At 41.4% G+C, this 14,394-nt stretch overlaps 1 protein-coding gene across 1 annotated transcript; it reads left to right on the plus strand.

Annotated features, from left to right (window-relative positions):
- Positions 1-468: 468 nt before the first annotated feature.
- ZBTB26 (zinc finger and BTB domain containing 26) lies at positions 469-14,387 on the plus strand. Its single transcript, XM_017874806.1, is given in 3 exon segments — positions 469-762; positions 12,262-12,438; positions 12,440-14,387. Coding segments are annotated over 2 exon segments (1,323 nt in total). The 5' UTR covers positions 469-762; positions 12,262-12,271; the 3' UTR covers positions 13,596-14,387.
- The last annotated feature ends 7 nt before the right edge of the window (positions 14,388-14,394 follow it).

Genomic DNA, 14,394 nt, shown 5'->3' on the forward strand with positions numbered 1-14,394 from the left:
AGAAACCAGTAAACTGGATTGGCAAGAAAAAGAACTCTAGAAGGATCCTCAAGTTTTCCGGTCTGGATAGGAGATGAGATGAACTGGAGATAATTAAAAGGTACATTCACATCAGAACAATCAATTGGAGATCTCGTCCATGTAGCTGGCTGGGTTGTGAATGGTCAGCATGAAGTAGGTAACGGAAGCCATGGAAATGCAAGAGATTGCCCTAGGAAGAACTCCAAGGCAAGATCCCTGAAAAACATCCAAAAGTGAGGGGCGAGCGTTCTGCTCCTTGGGCTCCCGAGCGACGAGTCTACACCCCTAGGCGAGGACTTACCAAAGTTTAAGTGCAGAGGAGCCCCTCAGGCCCAAGGAGGCAGCGGAGCGTCTAGGCCCAGCTGCAGAAGAGCCGCTGAGACGGGGGTCCCGGGCAGCAGGTCCCTGCGAGGAGCACAGGGCCTGAGCCGCAGACGCTAATTAGCTACCGCACCTCGAGGTAGTAGGCAGTGAAGCTAGCGCCGACAGTACGGAGCCCTCCGTCTGCGCCCCGCCCACAACGCAGAAATTCCCTCTCGGGGCCCCGTTGTCCTCCGAGCCTTCCGATTGGCGGAGCGGACCATGGGACCTGGAAGTTGTCTTTGTCCGGCCAGGGCTGCCCTTCCGGTTCCGTTGGGTCCCCCTTTGGCTCGGGTTCCCTGCCCCTCCCCCTTCCCGGAGCCCCGAGGGGCCGGAGCTCCTGGCGGTGCCGGATCCTGACGGCGGCCTTCCCCCGGGTCTGTAAGTGCGGAGACGGCCGGAGCGCCGGGCTGGGGTGCGGGGTCTCTCAAGATGGAACCCCCCTGGGGCCCTGGATCAGCCGGGACCTGCACTGGGATGGGAGCCGAGAGGCTGGCCTAGGCCCCTGGGGACTTGTGAAGCCCTTGGCCCGGCCCACGCTGCGCCCCGCCCCTTTCCTTTTCCTGTGACTGGAGTGGGGAGCCTGAGGATGCCCCTGGGACCGCCTCCTAGGACCCCAGCTGAGGGCCCAGCAGTTGGCTTGGGGGCCTGACTCTGGCATGTTATAAGAAGTACCAGAGGTGTGAGGCCCTAATAAAACGAGCCTCGGGAGCCAGCTCAAGCCCAGGCATTCAGTGCCAGTACTTGAGAATCACTATGAGTGCTAGGTTACCCTTTTGCTGGGGTTTTCCCCTATTTGGCCACTGGCCGCAGCACCTTTTATATTACTGGCGCTATGCCAGACACTGGAGATTCGCAAGATATTGTTCCAGTTTTCAGGATTAAGTTTGGTAGCCAGATCTGAATAAATAAGTACTCCTGTGTGTATGTATATGTATCAGTCACATATGTGTTAATTGCTCAAGGGACAGTTGCTGAGAAGGCTTTAGAAAGAAAGCGATGTCTGAATTGTACTTGGAGAGACTAAAGTGCTGAAGAGTTTTTCAGGGAAAACAACTGCAATACTGTGGAGAAATGAGCATAACTTGTGTGGGAAGAGGAGGAAATGGGGGGATTCCTATGCACAGAATGGATATGAGACTGGGAAAGTCGACTGAGGTCCAGATGGTGAATGGTGTAATCCTAAAGGAGATGGGTAGTTTTTTGAAGAGTTCTGAACAGAAGATTGATATGGTCAGATTTGCACTGCAGGAAATCATTTTGTTCTGTAGAAAGCCCATAGAGAAGGGACTTTCTATTAACTGCATTTAGACTCTTTAGCTAAAACCTAGGAACTCTTATCGGAGATTCTTTTGAAGGGGTAATGGGATCAGCCTAGTGAGAGGCAAAGAATTCCTGAAATACAGTTAAAATGGTGTCATTGGTAAGAAGACAAGTATACTGGAGATGATTATGTCAAGACTCCGTAATTAACTGAATGCTGAAGAAGCGAGAGGGACCAAATCTAATTCTTAGGTTTTAGACCTCTGAGCTGAAGGATGGTGATGCCATTATCAGAAATAAAGCCATGAGCTTAGTGTAGATTATGAATTCATTTTTTGGACATGTTGAATTAAAGGTCTAATGCGATAGACACATAGAGCTGTCCAGCATAGAGTTGGAAATGCAGATCTTTAGCTCAGCCTAAACATTGTAGCTAGAGGTAAAAGTTTGAGTTAGCATAGAAGTGGAAGCCATGGGAATAGCTGGCATCAGGAAGAGAATTTTGTAAAAGAAGGAAATTGGGGGGGGGGGGGTAATGCTTACATTTTTGAAGCAGAAAGAGGAATTGGAGCTAGTAGTAGTAAGCAGAGTAGCAGAAACAGAGGTAGGCAATAAAGTGCAAGGTTACAGCAAGCAAGAAGGCCCAGAAATCAAGAGAAGGGAATTTCGAGGAGAGACCACTGGATCAATTCCTGCAGAGCATCTGGAGACTTGGGGGAGGGAAGAGTATTTCATTTCTTTATTAAGGGGTCATTAGTGATCTTTTAAAAAGCAATTTAGTGCAGTGATGAGGTGATACTCTATGAAATATTAGGCAGCTCAGTTGGTTTGGTGTTAAATGGGAATAAAAATAGGACATCTATAAAGGATTTCACAAAGAAAATTGACAGGCTTTATTTGTATATCTAACACATGCTTATAGGGTACATAGCAGACACTGTTCTAAGCTCTATAAAAATTAAATCATTTATTTTCCATAACAACCCTATGAAATAAGTTCCTGTTGATAGGTGGGAACATTGAAGCAGAGTGGTTCGAGGTTACACAGAAAGTAGTTGAGCAGGGTTTTGATCCTAGGAAATAGGGCTCCAGAGTCCATGGTTTTAGCCACTGCTCTATGCAGTGACTGAATATAGGAGCCAAAGGCGTGGGAAAAATTTAAGCAAAGAGAGGCTCATTGATAAGAATGGAGAGGCTTGGAAGGAGACCCAGGTTGAGAAGAAGGTAAGTAAAGGATTTATGTTTGATACGTTTTTTATTTCTTTCTTCCTAAGTCTGTTTCTACTCTCTGCCAATTTAGGTTAATTTCTTCCACTCTCATGCTTTCATTTATCACTTACCATCTGTAATCAGATCTTTTCTTCATATTCAGCCAGCTCATGGATCCTCACCTTAATGTCATGCAGGCTCCTCTGGCTCAAGACCAGACTCATGATCATGCCCTCCAATATTCCCTGCTTTACTGAATGACACTCAGTCAGAGATATCCAGTTACTCAAACCAAATATCTTGGAGTCATCTTGACCATTTCTCCACATTGGTCACCAAGCCCATCAGTTCTTTGTTTGAAAAGTCTCTCAAATCTGTTTCCCCTCTCCATCCATATTATTGTTGTCTCTCTTCAGGCCCATGTCATTCTGTCTTGATCTGTTAAAGTAATCACATACTAAAATGCTTCTTTGTCTCTATGTTTACTGTTCTTCAAGCCATTCTCCATAAAAAATTTTTTGGCTTATTGAAGTTTAGACAGTGCACGAGTGTAGGCTTCATGCATTTCAAGTGATAGGGAAGAAGCCCAGAAAAGGTATTTTTGAGTACCTTGAATTGAGATTTAGTTTGGTTAAGTTTGGCCATGGGGATTGGGATTTAGGGATTGTTAACATAGAGAGGTAATAAAACATTGAGAAACAGAAGACAGGCTTTTTGAAAAAACAGCAAAAAATTGGAGACTTAGCTTTGAAAGAGATACTTATCCTTATACAATTTAGTGAAGCCTCAAAGAACAGACCAGCAAAACAATGGTGAAAACAGATCAATAGTTAAGTAATTTGCCCACTTCCACGTAACAGTTTTAAAAGAAGAACTAGTCCGGGTGCCATGTCTCACGCCTGTAATCCCAACACTTTGGGAGGTGGGAGGCTGAGGCATGAGAATCGCTTGAAGCTGGGAGGCCAAAGTTGCGGTGAGCCGAGATCACACCACTGCACTCCAGCCTGGGCAACAGAACGAGACTTGGTCTCAAAAAATAAAAAAAAAAAATCGAAGAATTAAATCTGTATTCATCAACATAAATTGCTCTCAAAAACAATGAGTGAAAGAAGTAAGTTGCAAAACAATATGTTTAGTTTATGTATAAGAAACTTAATTACGTTATACTTTCTGTGGCTAGACATATAGAAAAGTATTGTTTTTAAAATGCCAGGAGGAGCCGGGCACAGTGGCTCATGCCTATAATCTCAGCACATTGGGAGGCCAAGGCGGGTGGATCACTTGAGGTCAGGAGTTCAAGACCAGGCTGGCTAACATGGGGAAACCCCGTCTCTACTAAAAATGCAAAAATTAGCCGGGCTTGGTGGTGCGTGCCTGTAATCCCAGCTACTCAGGAGGCTGAGGCAGGAGAATTGCTTGAACTCGGGAAGTGGAGGTTGCAGTGAGCCAACATTGCACCACTGCACTCCAGCCTGGGCAACAGAGCAAGACTCCATTTCAAAAAATAATAAATAAATATATAAATAAATAAACAAAATACAGGGAGGGAGAGTCAGGAAGGATCAAACTTAAACTGAATACTGAGTGGTAGGCAGTTGAGAAGGAATTACATCTAAAATCTTCAAAAATTTTTCAAGAAGAATATATTCTGTATATATTACTTAAAAGTTGAAACAAAAGCTTGAGAACTTGGAGAGTATTGTGTCATGAAAGTTACCTAAAAGAAGAACAAGATTAAAGTTTATAGAGAGAAAGGCTGTAGTATAATAAAGCCTCTTTAGAAAAAGAACATATGTCAATGAGGGACAAAGATTTCCAAGTAGTTGTGAGTGGTAAGTTGAAAGATAAGGGCACTTTTATGAGACAGGTGAGGAAGCAAACTGATACATAGCTTAGGAATTAATTGTACAGATAGAAAAATTTTACTTGCCGGTAGTCATTAGAAGCAGTTGAGAAAAGAAACTATTTTCTCACTGCCTATAGTATAGCAATGAACATTGTCCTACCTGGAATATTCAGTAAATAGTCCTTTTTTACTATACCCATTTGAACAAAGGGAAAATTTCAAATTAGTTATAATTGTGGAAGGATTGTATAAATATAAGTGAAGAGGAAGTGAGAATATTCCCATTACATTGATGTTTGAGAAATATCATTCAAAACTTGCTAATAGAAACTCAACAGTATTCAGATTGAATCTCAGTAACCGAGGCAATAGATAATAAAGACCTGAACTATGGCAGTGATGTAAGAATGGAGGAGTGAGGAGTTAGTAATCAGTCTGAGGAAAGAATCAACAAAATATGATGACTGTGTCTCTAATCTACCTGATCAGTTCTTTACTTTCCTTCAGTTACAAGAAGCTTGACTATAATCTAGAATTATGTGAGTGATTTTTATTACTATTTTGAGTAATTACTGCTATACTTAGATGTTACCTACAGTTGGGGATTGTGAAATCAAATATATTCATAATATTTATTTTCTGCTTTATTTGCAAATGGCATTAAGTTTCAGTCCACAAAGATAAACACACAAAAGATGGAAAATAATACAAAGTAAAATAGATGAGAAAGGTACAATAAGGATAAGGACATAACACGCAATCAGGAATATGACTAATACATATATGCTTGCCATTTAAGTCTTCTAATTTCATGCAAATTTGGCTTGAAGTTACAACTTTTGTTTTAAACATAAACCTTTTTTTGAAGCATAACAAAACAAAATATACAAGTCATAAGTGTGCAGCTCAATGAATTTTCTTGGCCTGTGTTTATGATACTGAATATAAGGAAGGAAATCTGAGAGTTACACAATTAATATTATCCTTGAGATAAAACCATACCAGCCAGGCAGGGTGGCTCACGCCTGTAATCCCAGCACTTTGGGAAGCCGAGGCAGACAGATAGACTACCTGAGGTCAGGAGTTGAAGACCAGCCTGGCCAACATGGTGAAACTCTGTCTCTACTAAAAATACAAAAATTAGGCCTGGCGCAGTGGCTCATGCCTGTAATTCCACCACTTTGGGAAGCTGAAGCGAGCAGATTACCCGGGTCGGGAGTTCGAGACCAGCTTGACCAACATGAAGAAACCCCATCTCTACTAAAAATACAAAATTAGCTGGGCGTGGTGGCACATGCCTGTAATCGCAGCTACTGGGGAGGCTGAGGCAGGAGAATCGCTTGAATCCGGGAGGCGGAGGTTGCGGCAAGCCCATTGCGCTTTGGCCTGGGTGACAAGAGCGAAACTCTGTCTCAAAAAAAAAAAAAATTAGCTGGGCACGGTGGCAGGCACCTGTAATCCCGGCTACTCAGGAAGCTGAGGCAGGAGAATCGCTCGAACCCAGGAGGCAGAGGTTGCAGCAAGCCGAGATCATGCCATTGCATGGCAACAAGAGCGAAACTCCATCTCAAAAAAAGAAAAAAAAACTGTACCTAGGTTAGTAGTTTCATACCTGGATTTTGGCATCATGCAGTGTATACACAAGTACCAGATCTAACACTTAACACTTTCAACCTCTGTTAGGGTTTACAAATTATTTATGTTTTCTAAACTCAGTTTCCTCATATACAAAATCTGGGATAATGGTAATACCTACCTGTAGAAATTGTCACGATTAAATGGGCCAATTTATGTATTTATTTATTTATTGAGATAGGATCTGGCTTTGTCACCCACACTGGAGTGCAGTGGCATGATCATGGCTCACTGCAACCTCTGCCTCCTGGGCTCAAGCCATCCTCCCACTTCAGCCTCCCAAGAAGCTGGGACTACAGGCACACGCTACCACGCCCAGCTAATTTTTGTAATTTTTGTAGAGATGGGGTTTCACCATGTTGACCAGGCTGTTCTCGAACTCCTGAGCTCAAGCAGTATGCCCACTTCAGCCTCCTAAAGTGCTGGAATACAGGCATGAGCCACTGTGCTCAGCCTAAATGGGTCAATTTAGGTATAACATCTATACCTGAAATGTAGCAAGGAAGATTAGGTATCATTTCTCTTATTTTTAAATAAAATTAAGACAGTTCATAAGAAATTTTTTTTAACTATTAAAAAAAAATTTTTAAGTATTTAAAACAGGCTCACACCTGTAATCCTGGCACTTTGGGAGGCCTTGTGGGAAGACTGCTTGAACCCAGGAGTTTTAGGTTACAATGAGATTTGATTATGCCACTACACTCCAGCCTAGGCAACACAGCGAGACCCCGTCTCTACAAAAAATAAAAACATTAGCCAGGTGTGGTGGTGTGCACCTGTAGTCCTGGCTACTCAGGAGGCTGAGGCAGGACGATTGCTTGAGCCTTGGTGCCAAGACAGCAGTGAGCTATGATTATGCCACTGCACTCTAGCCTAGGTGACAGATGACAGAGTGAGACCTTGTCTCAAAAAAAAAAAAAAAAAAAGATAAAATTTGGTTTTATATTGCCAAAACTATTTTGGAAACAAACCCTAGAAAGAAAGCTCTCCCTAGGCACTGAAAAGAAGATATCATGATAATGAAGAGCATCTGTATCATAGACTAGTAATAATTTCATGGGGGAACATTAAGAACTCATTATTATTCTGTTTTTTGTTAAATGAGCTGTATAAAGTATAACAAACCATTGGTCCTTACCCTCAAATAACTAACAGTCTATTGGAAAGAGAAAGTAGTGAAAGGAAACAATTAAGGGATAAGATGTGAGGCCTGGAAATAATTTATCAATGGGAGACAATAGAGTGGGCTGACACATCCTAGGGAAAACATCCTTTAAAAAAACAATAAATTTTGTTCACATTCTTAGACTACAGCAGACAGATCAAAGTAAACACTTCCCTTAACTATCCAGTTGGCTGCTCTTGTTGATAATTTTCTTGAGAACTGATGGATAGTAAGCATAGTCATGCATCACTTAATAATTGTGATGTGTTTTGAGAAATGCGTTGTTAGGTGATTTCATCATTTTGTGAACATGATGGAGTATACTTAATGCAAACCTAGATGGTATAGCCTACTACACACCTAGGTTGTATGATACAGTCTGTTGCCCCTTTGTTATAAACCTGTACCACATGTTACTATACTGAATACTGTAGGCAACTGTAACACAAGGGTAAGTGTTTGTGTATCTAAATATAGAAAAGGTACAGTAAAAATATGGTATTATAGTCTATGGGACCATCATTGTATATGCAGTTCATTGTTGAACAAAACACTGTCATATGACACATGACAGCTGCTCATCTTTCGAGCAAGGAACAATTGTCTCTGAGGATACCTGTCTAAAGCATTGTGAGTACTGTCATAATATAGGTAGAAGCAATGAATGCTTATTTTGGGGTGTGAGGAGGAAAATACCGATCTGAGGGTTTCATAGGCACCTTCAAAACCAGCTAAATGCTAAAAAAGAATGCCACTTTTCTTTGGCCGCTTGAAACAGTCATTTTTACAACTCTGGTTACAAATTGGAACATTCACCACTCCAAATCCAAAATGAGTATTTTAAGCTACTGCAGTTGCTAAAAGGGACCAATGATAATACTTTTGCTGCTTTAAGTTACTGACATTTTCCCTGTATATCTTCTAGATTTTCCCTTCATAGTTAATACTCAGTTTCTTTTCTCTGATGTTTCATTTGCTTGTCTACATCGCTCCTCTCTCAATGCAGTTTTTGTATTTATTGTGATTATTATTGGTACATTCAAAATGTCATACAAGGGGAAAGCTTATGCTTTGTTTATATTTTTATTAGTATACTTATTATTATACTGGTGCCACACCAGCTCCCCTCCTAAATTTCACCTCTCTTTTTTTTTTTTTCTTTTTTTTTGAGACGGAGTCTTGCTCTGTCACCTAGGCTGGAGTGCAGTGGCACAATCTTGGCTCACTGCAACCACCACCTCCCAGGTTCAAACAATTATCCTGCCTCAGCCTCCCGAGTAGCTGAAACTACAGGCGCCTGCCACCATGCCCGGGTAATTTTTTGTATTTTTAATAGAAACGGGGTTTTACCGTGTTAGCCAGGATGGTCTCGATCTCCTGATGTCGTGATCTGCCTGCCTTGGCCTCCCAAAGTGCTGGGAGTACAGGCGTGAGTCACTGTGCCCTGCCGGTCACCTCACTTTCAATGCCATTCTCATTCAAATGAACTCCTAAATTTAGAATCTTTACACATTCCTTTTATTCATTCTCTATATCCGGTCAGTTACCAAGTGCTTTGAAATATCTTTTGTTATTTTTCCTTTCTTCTTCTTCCCATTTTTATTTCTTTCTAGGCCATCATGGCCTCAGACCTGTAATGCTTCTGCAGACACTAAGCTGGTTTTCCTAACAACAGTTCTTCCTTACCATTGTCAAACTAATCTGATAGATTCAACTAATGCAAACTGAGCACTTGCTGTGTGTTTAGTGCAATATTAGGTGATAGGAATAGACACTGATTTGAACAGAAGAGGGTTTGGCCAGTAATGGGACAAGCAATGTAGCTGCAATAAGTATAATATAATTCAAAGCAAAAGGAAAGAATATTTTGTCTTAGAAGATGCAAGTTCCCAGCATTAGATGGAGATGCTTTCCCCTTATACCATGAAACTTGGAGTTTGGATGGGAAGGAATAAGTATTTGATAAAGTGTGTTGACTGTTACAATAGAAGTATGCAATGGCCCAGTAGAGACAATTCTACTGTATTAAATGGTCAGGGAAGGGCCCCTCAGAGAAAATAAGGGAGTCAGAATTGTTTAGAAAGTGGTGTTTTTGTTTGTTTGTTTTGTTTTGTTTTGTTTAGACAGAGCCTCACTCTGCCTCCCAGGCTGGAGTGCAATGGCACAATCTCGGCTCACTGCAACCTCTACCTCCCAGGTTCAAGTGATTCTCCAGCCTTAGCCTCCTGAGAAGCTGGGACTACAGGCACGTGCCACCACACCTGGGTAATTTTTGTATTTTTCATAGAGACAGGGTTTCAGTGTGTTGGCCAGGCTAGTCTCGAACTCCTGGCCTCGTGATCCACCCACCTCAGCCTCCCAAAGTGCTGGGATAACAGGCGTGAGCCACCAAGCCCAGCTTGTTTTTTTTTTTGTTTTGTTTTTAAATGTAGTTTTGCTCTTGTTGCCCAGACTGGCGTGCAGTGGTGCAATTTGGGTCACTGCAACCTCTGCCTCCCAGGTTCAAGTGATTCTCCTGCCTCAACTTCCCAAATAGCTGGGATTACAGGCACGTGCCACTATGCCCAGCTAATTTTGTATTTTTAGTAGAGACGGGGTTTCTCCAAGTTGGTCAGGCTGGTCTTGAACTCCCGACCTCAGGTGATCCACCTGCCTTGGCCTCCAGAAGTGCTGGGATTACAGGCGTGAGCCACCGTGCCTGGCCTAGAAAGTAGTGTTTTAAACTAAGGAAACAAGTACCATTAGGTCTGGAGCCAAGAGAGTGCTGTTATGTATCAGGCACTAAGGAATAAGAATAAAACCTAGACTCCGCCATCAGGAGCTGATATTCATTGTTACGGAAGTTAAGATTATAAAGATTGAACTCTGGGGTCCAGATGTGGCCAGGAGAAGCTGGTTGTCTCATCTGACTCTGAACTAAGGGGGTTGATTAATACATAAAATTCAGTGAATTTCTTGATGCACTGAGATGATAGAGCTATATCTCAAAGACAGACCTAACATATCTACCAATCTCATAAAAGACTGGTATATATATATATGTGTGTGTGTGTGTGGATATATATATATATATATAAAGAGAATGTCACTTCATTATGTCATTGGTTTACAGTGACTGGTGGACTGGAATTATCGTGTTGGCATGGCAAATTTATCTTTTCCCTTGAGAGAGACAAATGGGAAGCCAGGTTATGAGAAAATCATTTATGAGAGTATGGAATCAGAATATGGAGACTTTCTCCAAAGGAATTGCTATATAAAGGAATCAGTATGCGGACAGTTTGGGGAAGGATACCTTCTCCATTGTTGAATGGGTTTTTCCAGTGTTTACCTTAATTATGATTGGGTTTGGTTAATCAGTTTGTATTCAAGAGGTTAGTCTTCATCCAGGAGACAATGGGAAGTCACTGAAGGAGTTTAGGCAGGGGTGGGGTATAATCAGATCTCTGTTTTTGAAAGATGTGGTGGTGTGAAAACTGTATTAGAGGGAACATAAGAAGGAAGCCAAGGCAACATTTATAAATCAGTTCTAGTAGTCCACATAATGAGTAATGATTGATAAATAGGGATAAAGTTTAAAGAACAGAATCTAATAGGGATTGATTTGATTTATGTTACTGCTACTCAGATTCCCACCATATAGCTCATCTGGTTTTTCTGCATCAAGTATTTTATTTTCTATATCAAGAAATGTTCCTTAAAACAGTTTAGGCCGGGCGCGGTGGCTCACGCCTGTAATCCCAGCACTTTGGGAGGCCGAGGCGGGCGGATCACGAGGTCAGGAGATCGAGTCCATCCTGGCGAACACGGTGAAACCCTGTCTCTACTGAAAATACAAAAAAAGTAGCCTGGCGTGGTGGCGGGCGCCTGTAGTCCCAGCTTCTAGGGAGGCTGAGGCAGGTGAATGGCATTAACCCGAGAGGCAGCGGAGCTTGCAGTGAGCAGAGATCGCGCCACTGCACTCCAGCCTGGGCGACAGAGCCAGACTCCGTCTCCAAAAAAAAAAAAAAAACAGAGTTTAGATTTTTCCAGAATGGACAGGACAAAGAACTTTGTCTTTGCCTAAACATTGTCCCATTAGGTCTGTGACTTTTATTTTATTGCAGAAACACTTGTATGAGTAAGTTCCTATCAATTTAAACAGAAAAAGGTTTGACCAGGAATTGGGCAAGCAGTGTCAGTGCAGTTGTTTAAAATACAGAGCAAAGAAAAAGAGCAAAGGAACCCGTGTTTGCTGTAGGTTCCGTCTTCTTCAGAGACCAGATTTTACTGAATGATTCTAGAGAGGAGAAAATCTCCATATTAGAGTTCTGAAGTGAGAAGGCAATTTATCTTGTCTTAGAAGAAGCAGGTTCACAGTTTTATACAAAATAAGATAATTATTTCATCTTTACTTGTGTGGGTTATGTTTTAGTTTACTTTAGAAACCTGATAGAATTCTCATTTGAGAAGTTAAAAGATACTCTTGGACTAGCCCAAGCACTATTCTTGTATTAAGTATCTTTAAAAGTTGAATGAATGCCAAGCTATTTACACAAATACAAGTCCACTCTTTAGGTGCAATTGGCACTTGATGTTGGTAAGGAGTAATTTTTAACAGCCTTTGAAACCTGTTATAGTGGCTTCTCTTTTCAAGGAAGATTTCATTTGGATACATACAAAACAGATATGACAACACAGATTTGTTTTTGGAAGGTAGATCCAGCTTTCTTAATTGTTTGAATTTTCTTAAATTCAACCTTTTTACATTTCTGTTCTTTAGGTCTGCCAAAATGTCTGAAAGATCAGATCTCCTTCACTTCAAGTTTGAAAATTATGGAGATTCAATGTTACAAAAAATGAACAAATTAAGAGAAGAGAATAAATTTTGTGATGTTACAGTTCTCATAGATGATATTGAGGTACAGGGACATAAAATTGTGTTTGCTGCAGGTTCCCCTTCTTAAGAGACCAATTTTACTGAATGATTCCAGAGAGGTGAAAATCTCCATATTACAGAGTTCCGAAGTGGGGAGACAATTGCTCTTATCCTGTTATAGTGGTGTGCTGGAATTCCCTGAGATGGAACTGGTAAATTACTTGACTGCTGCAAGTTTTCTCCAGATGAGCCACATTGTAGAACGGTGCACACAGGCCCTGTGGAAGTTTATAAAGCCAAAACAACCAATGGATAGTAAAGAGGGATGTGAACCACAGAGTGCTTCTCCCCAGTCAAAAGAACAGCAGGGAGATGCCAGAGGCTCCCCAAAACAGGACTCACCTTGTATTCATCCATCTGAAGACAGTATGGATATGGAGGACAGTGATATTCAGATTGTTAAGGTAGAATCTATTGGGGATGTATCAGAGGTTAGAAGTAAAAAAGATCAGAACCAGTTTATTTCTTCTGAACCCACTGCTTTACATTCATCAGAGCCCCAGCACTCCCTGATAAATTCAACTGTGGAAAACAGAGTAAGTGAAATAGAACAAAACCATCTCCACAATTATGCCCTTTCTTATACAGGCAGTGATAACATCATCATGGCCTCAAAAGATGTCTTTGGCCCTAATATTCGAGGTGTAGACAAAGGCCTACAGTGGCATCACCAATGCCCAAAGTGTACCAGGGTGTTTCGTCACCTGGAGAACTACGCCAACCATTTAAAAATGCACAAACTCTTTATGTGTCTACTCTGCGGCAAGACTTTTACTCAAAAAGGCAACCTTCATCGACACATGCGTGTGCATGCCGGAATTAAACCTTTCCAGTGTAAAATCTGTGGGAAAACCTTTTCTCAGAAGTGTTCCTTACAGGATCATCTTAACCTTCACAGTGGAGATAAGCCCCATAAGTGTAACTATTGTGATATGGTTTTTGCACATAAACCAGTTTTGAGGAAACACCTTAAACAGCTGCATGGCAAAAACAGCTTTGATAATGCCAATGAGAGAAATGTACAAGACCTCACAGTGGATTTTGATTCTTTTGCATGTACAACAGTCACAGACTCTAAAGGGTGTCAGCCACAACCCGATGCAACACAGGTCCTGGATGCAGGTAAACTGGCCCAAGCTGTCCTGAACTTAAGAAATGATAGTACTTGTGTGAATTGAGTAGGGGCTTCATGCTCACAACTCGACCTGACTGAGAATGTGGCAATAGTCTCGGTCTTTTTAGGAGTGATTTTGCTAGTCTGACTTCTCCAAAGCCTCTGTGTAGGTGGTAGGGAGTGAGTCAAAGCACTAATAGACCAGGCAACTTACCACTTGGAGTGGATTTGCCTTACTTTTGCCCTCTCCCATTTTCTGTTTTGAGTTATTTATCTTGTAAAGTTTGTTTTCCTTTCCCAAGGAATAATTCCTTTTGTCTACCTAACATTGACTTATGTCTTAGACTGACACTGTTTTAGGCTTTTCACTAGGCACATTCCGAAGGTACCAAAAAGTTAATAACATCACCTACTCTCCACTAATAGATGCTATGCTAAGAGAAGTGAATAATATTTCTTTGGTAGAAAATAGGCTGAGATATAAGGCGACATTGCTATGACCTGAAAATGTGGTAGAACTTCTAGTTGCCTATTGATTATTCCTCCATGTCTGATAAATGAATCTGCTTCCTACCATTTGTACTTGTCTTGGAGCTGGCTATAAAGAAGTATGCTGGTTTGTTATATACTTTTTTAAACAGTATCATAGCCCAATTTCATCTCACTGAATTGTTCAAATACACTAGAGTACCCTCTCTTGAGGAACACCTGCAGGCAGATAGTTAGGGATGACCATGAGGAGCATAATCAACAAGGATAGAAGTACACTTATACAACAGCACTTACATGGGAGGTTTCTCTCTGGTAGTATGTCCCATAAGAGGCCATATGCTTATATATATATATATATATATTTTTTTTTT

This window comes from Rhinopithecus bieti, unplaced genomic scaffold (genome assembly GCF_001698545.2).
Source record: "Rhinopithecus bieti isolate Rb0 unplaced genomic scaffold, ASM169854v2 scaffold_7967, whole genome shotgun sequence".
NCBI classification, from domain to species: Eukaryota; Metazoa; Chordata; class Mammalia; order Primates; family Cercopithecidae; genus Rhinopithecus; species Rhinopithecus bieti.